General features: G+C 47.6%; 2 protein-coding genes across 2 annotated transcripts in view; one reads left to right on the top strand and one right to left on the bottom strand.

Annotated features, from left to right (window-relative positions):
* Window positions 1-1,302, top strand: part of STYX (serine/threonine/tyrosine interacting protein) — a 14,690-nt gene extending 13,388 nt beyond the window's left edge. Inside the window, exons 10-11 of the mRNA XM_027703983.1 lie at window positions 529-622; window positions 795-1,302. Of these exons, the coding sequence (XP_027559784.1) occupies window positions 529-622; window positions 795-868 (168 nt within the window). The 3' untranslated portion in view covers window positions 869-1,302. The remainder of the gene's footprint in view (window positions 1-528; window positions 623-794) is intronic.
* A 4,156-nt stretch (window positions 1,303-5,458) lies between these two features.
* Window positions 5,459-9,876, bottom strand: GNPNAT1 (glucosamine-phosphate N-acetyltransferase 1). The gene is made up of 6 exons (XM_027703984.1): window positions 9,345-9,876; window positions 9,030-9,217; window positions 8,237-8,299; window positions 6,976-7,103; window positions 6,316-6,377; window positions 5,459-6,060 (listed from the first exon to the last, which is right to left on the bottom strand). Exons 2-6 carry the CDS (start codon window positions 9,199-9,201, stop codon window positions 5,913-5,915), a joined length of 573 nt encoding a protein of 190 aa, XP_027559785.1. The 5' UTR covers window positions 9,202-9,217; window positions 9,345-9,876; the 3' UTR covers window positions 5,459-5,912.
* Window positions 9,877-9,945: the final 69 nt, after the last annotated feature.

Here is a 9,945-nt window from a genome sequence, read left to right as displayed (position 1 = left end):
TGAAGGAGAAATAAAACCCCTGGTTTGTGCAGTGATTAAGAGGCTCTGAAACGTCTTTGCTGGTGGCTGAGGGAGCTGCCAAGTGAATTGTGGCACCTGCCAGTGATGCTGCTTGGCACTGGCACTCAGAGCTGGGGAGATTCACAAGTCTGAGGCGGCAAATAGCAGAATCCTGGAGTTGCTTTGTCATATTCCAAGAGTCTGGCGGGCAGACAGCGCGTTGACAGAGATTTGCAGTGTCTCTGCTGAGGGCTGGCAGCAAGATGATTGAGTATCTCCCAGGTTTGTGTGTTCCTTAAAGCCATTTTTTTAAGTCATCCCCGAAGTTTTCTTTAGCTCTGTCTTCCTGATGGTTTTTGTCATTCATGGCAAAGCAACAAAAGATTCTCCTCCTCCAAAATCTGTGCCATATTATCAAATACTCTCCCGTCCATCCTGGTGAACTCTCTGAATTTGTCCTCCTCATCCTTACAAATCGTTATGCCAAATTAATTGCTAATTGCATTATGCATTTTTCAACCTTTTCAGGAATATGAAGCCATCTATCTAGCAAAATTAACCATCCAGATGATGTCACCACTGCAGCTGGAGAGATCCCTCTCGGTTCCACCTGGGAATACAGGTGAGAAGCCCCTCCTGTCGTGTGTGAGGTGATTTTTACACTCCCTAAGTAAACCCTTAGGAGCAGAATAAATTGGGATGGCTGCAGTTGGTGTGCAAGCTGTGTCCAAACTTCAATATGCTTAAATATTCTGTTCTCCAATGACTGAACTTCCCTCTTCTCCCTTTTGCAGGAAGTTTAAAGAGGATGCACGAGGAGGATGAAGAACTTGGAACCATGCAAGTGGCAGCAGCACAGAATGGATGAGAGCTGAGGACAAGCACTGTTTGTATTATGAATTCCTGCCAAGAAAGGTGAAGAAAACTAGGGGAAAAAAATGAGTTAATAATGCAAAACAATGAACACACATTGCTTCTTTTCAATTACATGTTGCTTTCAGATGTAAATCTGCCTCTGCAACACACTAAGCATCATTTTTAAGATGTTGGACTTCTTGAATGAATAGATGGCACTGATTGTTTTACTCCTTTTTTACACTTTACAGTTTTATTCTAAACCAAGATTTTTGGACTTGCAAAGAGGTATTATTGCAATAATGCACTTTTCATACTTGAAATTTCTTTATTTGTATGATATAAAGTTATTACTTTAAACAAAATGCAAGTGGGGGGGGATTTGTTTATAAAGTTATTTGTGTAATTTATAACAAGAGACTTTAGTAAAGAAAAAGTTTGCTAAAACTCACCTTGTTCTCAGTATGTCTCGTGGTAGAAATGTGCTTTAGGAGCTGCACAATGTGCTGCTGCTGGCAGTGAGCTGAGCAGCATTTAACCTCATTGTACACTGAATTATCTTGAGACTGGCACTCTGGGACCAATTGAAGACAAAAGACTGTTCTGAAAATCTCCCTGTTTTATGGAAGTGAAAGTTGAACAGGGTACTGATGACTTAATAAAATAATCAGGTGTTGGGCTAGTACAGAGGGCAGCCAATTTGACACACATCAAGGCTGAATTCTTTTAGCCAGCATTAAAAAGCTGCTTGTAGATGAGTTATGGGTTAATTCAAGTTGAACGAACATCTTCAAACTCGTACTGAAGGAGTAGTTGCTGTTATAAGACAACAGCTGCATTATCTGAGGTAAAAACTGGGGTTTTTAGCTGCCTTATTATGGGACCAAGACTTCAAGGATTCACCTCAGGTCTGGTGAAACACTGGAGTCAACTAAGGAAACACTTTTTGGTGCTTTGAAGTTTCCAAATTGGGAATTGTCAGGGTGGTTTGTGCAGCTTTAACTCTTCTGTGCTAGCAGCACAGAGGTTGTGCAAGTCCCAGTTCTGCATCTGCTTTATTTCCCAATGTTTCTTGCATAAAAGCTGGGAATGGAATGATGGTTCCTTGGGAGCGCTGTGGGGACTGAGCACTTCACAAGCCTGTTAGAAAATCCTGTGGATTTGGGAAATCTGAGCTTGTACCTGGACAATGTTTTAACATGGAGCAGGTGGGCTCAAGATGTGGGGATCAGGGCATCCCTCTGCACTTGGATATGGCCATGTGGGGATGGGAATGTCCTCTGCCACCTCAGAATGGACAACCTGTGCTGGGGGGATTCCCTGAGGGCACAGATCTGTGGCTTTGAAGGCAGGAATTAAACAGTGCAGTTGTTTAGTATTGTGGGGGGTCTCCTTTCCCTGGCCTTGCAGCTCCTGGGAAGGCCTGCTGAGGGCTGGGGTCCCTCTGGAGCACGTGGAGCTTTTGGCCATGTCGGGGTAGTTAAACCTGGATTGGAGCTGCTCTGGGACAGATGTGGGTGACACCTGAGGAGGAAACATCCCACAGTGAGTCAGGGCTGTTTAGCTGAGCCAGAACACAGGGTGAGGCTTTCCAGCTAATAACCTCTGTTCCCATGGAATGTGAAGGCCCTGGAGTTCTCAACCAGTGATCAGCAGGAACAGGGAAGTGCTGCTGAGAACCTCTGCCACCTCCAGCAGTGATGGAGCAGCGTAAATCCTTCAGGGGAAAAAAAAACAAACCTGGAATAAAAAGTCTGATGCTGGAGTTATGAAATTTTCAGCTGGAAAAAAGGAAGTGACTTCTCTTCTGGAGGACTGCACTGTGTCAGTGCTCAGCCCACAGGCTCAGCGTGCAGGGCTGGTTCTGCAGCGGTGGAGGGTTTGTTACTTCCTACGAAGTGACTCTCCATAAAGGAATTCTGCTGGGGCTGTTGGGAAACACATTCCCGGCCGTTCCACCACGAGGCTCCCACATGGCTGCATGGCTCAGACACTGCCAGCCACGAGCTGCTGCTGAAACAGGGGTGGGAACCAGCAGATCCCTTTCTATTTTGGGTCCCCGGGGAAGGGGAGGGATGAAACACAGATGGAAGGCACTGATTCATCTCACCAGGCTCATCCATGTGCAGTCTGAGGCCGTTATCCCTGGGGTCCTGGGGAGACTCTGTCACTACTCCATGACTAAGGATTTTCCACGAATCCAGGGTTTTTTTCCATGCTGTCACCACATCCTGATGCCTTTTACAGTCATTCTGATCTGTCTGCCTGTCACATCCTAAGGGATTCAGAGATTAATTTCACTCATATCTATTATTAAGCCTTTTATTTAAAACTTCCTGATGTCTGTCTCCTGTAGCTGAACTGCCAGCAGCTATTTCAGTGTTTGCTTTTGGGGGTTCAGCTCAAGGTGGGAATTGGCAGGAGGGGCCCTCAGTGTGGATTTAAAGGAGTGGTGGAGAGCGAATCATTATTTTTAATTTCCCCTTCCCCAGGTTCAGACACAAAACTGCAGCACCCAAGTCTTTGGGGATCCACAGCTCTACATTATTTATCGTGTGTATATATATATATATATATATATATATACACATACATTAGATAAATGTAGATAAATTAATGGGCTTCAGCAGTTTGGGAAGGTGGACAATATATTTCCATACCCCCTGTGGCTGTTAAATGCTGTAATTTGTGGCATTTTCCCCCTTCCTGAGTTCCAAACACACACCTGTGACTGGTGGTGTTCCAGGGACACACCTGACCCCACAGCGGCCCCTCTAAGTTCCCATCCCGGGCAGCCTCAGCTCTCCAGCTGCTGTTTCCAGAGGGGAGGGAATGTCACCTCTGGGACAGAACAAAGAGCTCTTCAAAGCTCCAGGGCCGCTGCTGAGCCGGGTTGTGCCCGCAGAGGCTTTGTCATGCTGCCACAAACCCCAGCTTTGAACCCAATCCATTTGTTTTACAATGATCTGAGCCGGGGCCACAAGCACCTGCTCCTCACTCCTACTAATCTTCTCATTAACTCTTAATGAGGGCCCGGAGCTATTTAGATGGTGTAGATATCACGGAATTCAGCTAATCCACTTGAAAGTAGTGGAAGTTCAGAATTAATTAAAAATGTGAAAGGCAAGAAAATCCACCTCAGTTGCTTGGGCCAGCACAAAGCAGGAGCTGCTTTACACAGTTAGTTCAGAGTCAGGGCTCAAGCCGTGGAGGTGTTTGTCCATGGAACACAGCTGGGAAGAGCCCTGGAGGGAAATCCATGTGGAATCTCAAAAACTGTTCAGCCTAGGGAAAGGGGAACAGGTACACACCTACTCTGGGGAGCTACTACCCTATGGAAAACAGTCCAGGTACAGTTGGCAGTTTTCATTTATTCAGCTTAAACAAAGATATCTTTTAAAAAAATAATCAATAAATAAACCAGACATCACCAAGGAGACACCGTATCAAGTGGAGAACCCTCAGGAACATCAAGCAGAGCTCCCAGCACAGTGTAGGGCCGCTCTCCACAGCACAATGGAGGACACTGTGCACAGCCCACAAACAACACAGGCTGTTCCCTACAAGCCCCGGGGGTTTATAATGCCCTATTCATGGATGTGGGATTTGTCACTCTCCACACAAAACACCACTGTTGAATCCAGGGCTTTGTACCTTGTTTGCCACCGCTGGCAAAAGTGCTAAAATCATTTATCCAATCTTACAGCAAGAGGGAAGCTCCAAAGCAGCAACAATCCCTTGGGAGCAGGATGCTGGAGGGATAAATCTGTACCGGCAAAAGCAGAGTCTGCCTGGCCTCCAGGAGTTCCAGGACAGGAACTGTCCAGCAGGAGTTGGCCAGGTGTGTTCAGTTCACAGAATCACAGGATGATTTGGGTTCAAAGGGGCCTTAAAGCCCATTTTATCCCACCCCTGGCCGCAGGCAGGGACACCTCCCACTATCCCAGGTTGCTCCAAGCCCTGTCCAACCTGGCCTTGGACACTTCCGAGGATCCAGGGGCAGCCACAGCTTCTCTGGGCAACCTGTGCCAGGGCCCCAACAGAGTCAGGAATTCCTTCCCAATATCCCATCTAACCCTACCCTCTGTCAATGGGAAGCCATTCCCCCTTGTCCTGTCCCTCCAGGCCCTTGTCCAAAGTCCCTCTCCAGCTCTCTTGGAGCCCCTTTAGGCACTGGAAGGGGCTTCAAGGTCTCTTCTCTCTTCTCCAGGCTGAACACCCCCAGCTCTCAGGTGAAGCTGAATCTGCCAATCCCAATCCCTTTCCCATTGATTACTAGCCAGAATCCACTACAGATGGGGTATATTCCATCAGACATTCCAGCTTCCCAGTTCCCTCTGCCCTGTCACAAACCACCTTTGGGTTTTTTGTGTCAGAAAACAACTAATTATCCTGAAAACCAAGTTATCAGCTAAAGTGCAGGAGCCCTGCAGTGAGAAGCACACATCCACCTTTAGACTGGGAATCCAGCACAGCCCATAAGGATCCTCCCCTACCCGCACAAACAGTAACAAATCCAGTCTTGCAAAATAGTGCCTATAAAACTTCCAACAGCACTTCCATGAGGTGTCATGGAAAGAACAGAACAAAGGCCTGTTCTGTGTCAGTAATTCTGCATAAGAGAAGCCTCATCCCTTCCCAAGCTCTGTCACCCTTCCATCAGCACAGGCAGCAGGACAATCCCATGGGCTGTCCTTTGGCTACCGAGAAAAGAAGCACAAACCTTTAGAAAAATACAATGCAAGAAAAAATTTGAGATAAAAATATATACCTTTGGTTAAAAACCATCCCTTTAACGAGTCCTTTGTAACTCAGCTAGAACAGAAAAGCTTCACCTCGACTCCACAGCAGTAAAAATTAGTTCTAAGCTTTTTTTTCCCTAACCCAGAGGACCCTTCTAAAATCTCATTAATTTGTTTTCCCGGGATTTACACATTTGATGTTCATTATTTATAGGGATCATTATATTTGCAGCCATAAACTATATAAGTTTTCCACGAAGAGAATGTTTGGAGCACAAGCTCCTCCACCACCAGTCTTTTACCACCTGGAAGTTGTTAATTAAAGAACCGTTGAAACATGTAGTTTTCCTCAGATACCAAATAGCCAAACTTCTTGTAGAAATCCACGTTTTTGGGCAGACATTCCAGCGTGATTTTGTAACAGTTCAGTCTCTTACTTAGCAAGGTGAGGGTGGATATTAATCTGGGAAAGACAGAAAACCAACAGTTAAACGTTGGGTCAGTGAACATTTAATTAAATTATCACAGTGACAACACTGAGGTCTGACAGCACTGACAGCACTCTCTGTGTTTTCCAGTGGATCATTTTATTCCCAACTGGTGATCCCTGCTGGCTAAGTTCTTCCCACATCCCTGGCAGGGTGGATTTGCCCTGCAGGAAGCTGTAAGTGCTTGGTGCCCACCTGCTGCTGAATGGAAAAGGTGGGGAAATACTCACAGTTTTCCAAGCTGCTTCCCCCTGCACTCCCCGCTGACCACCACGTCTTCTATTCTCCCTCTCTGTGGAAACATAGCCAAGGGTTAGGACTGGAATTCCCCTTCCAGCTTCCCACCATGGGATCCAGGTGTGGATCTCCAGCTCCCTGTTTTCACAGTCTGGCTGGGATTCCCAAGAGGGAGATCCTTGTCCACCTGCTCCATCAGAACCACGTCTGACTTGTGCAGAAGCTCACCCAAGTTTTCTGTTACTGTTAGCTGAGCACCCAAATAAGAGATATTTTTAAAATGCAGAAAAAACACTTGATGTTTTTAAATATATATTTTAAAATATTTACATTTTTAAGGGTGGAAAAACCCTCTAAGACCATTGAGTCCAATTGTTCTCCCAGCATGGCCAAGGCCACCACTGACCCATGTCCCCAAGTGCCACATCCACATGGTTTTGAAAGCCCCCAGGGATGGGGACTCCAGCACTGCCCTGGGCAGCTGTGCCAGGGCTGGACAACCCTCTCCATGTGGAAAGTTTCCCTGATATCCAACTTAAACCATCCCTGGCACAACTTAAGGCCGTCACCACACCTTAAAACCATAAAAACACCATGTCCAGAGTCAAGGACAGGATCTTTTCCTCCCTTTCCAGCTGCAGTAGAGGATTTACCTTGGCACAGGAGTGAGTGAATTTATGTTCTATAACCAGTGTTGCTGTAGCAACAATCTGTCCAAGGTTTGTGTCCTCCACGACGGTAACGTAATAATCTCCTGATCTCTTCATGTGCTCGAAGGTTTCTGTGGGAGCAGAGTGGAACAGTCAATTTAGTCCCAGATTAAACCGCAGGTAAGTCTGACACTTGCAGCACATTCTGACTGCAGATTATTGTGGGATCACAAGGAAGATGCATCCAAGACCCCAGAATCTGAAAGCCCAGGAGTCAGACTAACCCAAATTAAAGCAGAAATTAAAGGATCTCAGGTGCCCAGAGATCCTTCCTTCCCCAGTGTCTCCAGGCTCTAACAGAATCCCAAACTGGCTTGCGTTGGAAGGGACTTAAAGGCCATTTCATTCCATCCCCTCCATGGGCAGGGACACCTTCCACTAGCCCAGGTTGCTCCAAGCCCTGTCCAACCTGGTCTTGGACACTTTCAGGGATGGGGCAGCCACAGCTTTTCTGGGCAACCTCTGCCAGGGCCTCCCCACCCTCACAGGCAGGAATTTCTTCATGCAAAGGGTTGTCCAGCCCTGGCACACTTGCCAAGGGCAGTGGTGGAGTCCCCATCCCTGAAGGGATTTAAAAGCCATGTGGATGTGGCACTTGGGGACATGGTTTAATGGTGGGCTTGGCCTAGATCCGGTGATTCCCTGCATCCCTGGCTGCTTCCCCAGTGCCTGCCCACCAAGGAGTGGGATCTAAAAGGGACCTGAAGTGGGTCCCAAGGGAACTGGAGAGGGACTTTGGACAGGGGATGGAGGGACAGAAAAAGGGGGAATGGCTTCCCACTGCCAGAGTGCAGGGTTAGATGGGATACTGGGGAGAAATTCCTGACTATGAAGGTAGGGAGGCCCTGGCACAGTTTGGCCAGAGAAGCTGTGGCTGCCCCATCCCTGGAAGTGTCCAAGGTCAGGTTGGATGGGGCTTGGAACAACCCAAAAATCAGCCCAAATAACCCATGCCAGGTATCTTAAGCTCAGTCTCAAAAGCAGGTTCACAATTTAGACCTGTCCCAGCCAAGCAGCCCTCAGGGATCGCTGCAGCTGGATCCAAGGCTGAGTGCCAAAGGCTGCCTCAGGGGAGCTGAGCTCATCACTCCCTCTGGCATCAGGCAGTCAAAGCCTCACTCCCAGGCAGCTTTGCTGCCAGCATCAGAATCCTCTGCTTCCCAAAAACTTCTATGGAAATTCCAAGGAATAATGATACACTCACTGATAAACTGTTCCGGGCTTGCAACTCCGGTTTCCGTCAGCTGACCCAGAACCTTGAAAAAGCCTGTTGGAAAAGAGGGGGGAACAATAAACCCTCAGGGAGGGACAGACACACACAATTAGCTCTAAATGACACCCAACAGCCTGTTTGGAGAGTTATCATCCCATGAAACTCCCACCCTGGGCAATGCTGAAGGATGAGCTGAAGCATCAGAGCAAACTGCAGCTTGAGTGCAGAAGGTGCAAGAAAAGGATAACCCTGGAATTATGTGATGTTCAGTCGTATGTCCAAACCAACTTTTTTATCCAAACTGTAGAACTGAAGGAGAATTCATGCACCAAGATGCTGGTTCATGTTGCTCTGGTATTAAAGGGAAGAGCATGAACAATTGTGCTCCCTCTCTAAAGCTGTGGGGAATAGGAAGTTGTGGAATATTTGATTTAAATTTAAGATTAAAACAGTAAACCAAGTTTTCAGGGTCACCCAACACAGCACCAATCCACGGTGCCAAGTGCTCAGATTCAGGGCAGTGGTCATGGCCCCAAACCTGCCAGGAGCATTTGGACAAGGCTCTCAAGGCACATGGTGGGATTGTTGGGGTGTTGTGTAGAGGGCCAGGAGTTGGACTCAATGATCCTTGTGAGTCCCTTCCAACTCAGGATGCCCTATGATTCCATGAAATTGCTTACTGATGAAAATAACCCAAATCAGGGAGAACAAGCAATCCCAACCTACCGAGAGCTCATGCACAAATACATATTATTGATTCGGTGATGATCAAGCAGGATCCTACCTCGGTTTAAATCAGCTGTGCAAAGTGGTCTCAGAACCAGCCCATCCCCCGGATTCAGCGGAGAAATAGCGGGAGAAAACGTCGTCGTGTTCTCGCTCCAGTCCAGCTCGTGCAGAATCCTTGGATCAAACATGGGCGTGTCGTCGGGCATCACGGTGGCCACTGGCATCATGGCTGCAGCAGGGGATCTGCAACAGAACGGGTATGGAATGCTTTGCTTTGCTTTCACCTCTAAGTCAGTTGCTTCCCGTGGTTGTGGCACGCCCTGGGATGTTCCTCAGGGATGTAAGGAAAGGTGAATAAACTGCTGTTGACCTTCTGTGCGACTGAAGCTCCTCAACCTTCACCCAACGAGGCCGCTGGGCAAACAAAGAGCGCCCTGACACCGCGCACGTCACCGAGTCAACACGCGGCGCTTTGGTGTTTATATTGGAAAAAACAACCTGATAAGGCACTGAGCAGGGTATTTAAACTCTGCAGCCCTCTGAACGGGAAGGCATCACTCCCAAGAAACCTCCCAACATCCTCTTTAAAGATCATTTGCATTCCTGTTCACCGGCAGTAGGAATAAGGCACTTTTTCCAAGCAGCCCCATCCCATAAATATTTAACCTCTGGGGCACGAGGTGCCACAACCCAGAGCTGAGAAGGCAGGTGATGCCACGGTTACAGCCCAAACTGCCCCTCCCAGGCTGTCCTGTTTGCTCCAGGTGTTTACAGAGCCCAGCTGCCAAGCAGTGTCCATGAACAGGGAAAACACAAGTGCCAAGGTGATGGTGACACCTGTTAATGATTAAAGAGACTTGGGAACTGGGCTTTATTCAGAGTAACAGGAAGCAAAGGGATATATTTTCCTTACTGAGTTCAAAGCCAGGTTGGATGGGGCTTGGAGCAACCTGGTCTAGTGGAAGGTGTCC

Source organism: Neopelma chrysocephalum, unplaced genomic scaffold (genome assembly GCF_003984885.1).
Source record: "Neopelma chrysocephalum unplaced genomic scaffold, ASM398488v2 Primary Assembly neopelma1_253, whole genome shotgun sequence".
In the NCBI taxonomy this organism is placed as follows: Eukaryota; Metazoa; Chordata; class Aves; order Passeriformes; family Pipridae; genus Neopelma; species Neopelma chrysocephalum.
The sequence above is the reverse complement of the archived record's forward strand: the minus strand, read 5'-3'. Positions and strand labels throughout refer to the sequence as shown.

Coding starts and splice junctions, on each gene's coding strand:
- GNPNAT1 (XM_027703984.1), bottom strand. CDS start 9,201: ATGATGCCAGTGGCCACCGTGATGCCCGACGACACGCCCATGTTTGAT. Junction 6,378..6,975: donor TCACTCACTCCTGTGCCAAG/GTAAATCCTCTA, acceptor ATGTTTCCACAG/AGAGGGAGAATAGAAGACGT. Junction 6,061..6,315: donor GGGAAGCAGCTTGGAAAACT/GTGAGTATTTCC, acceptor TGTCTTTCCCAG/ATTAATATCCACCCTCACCT.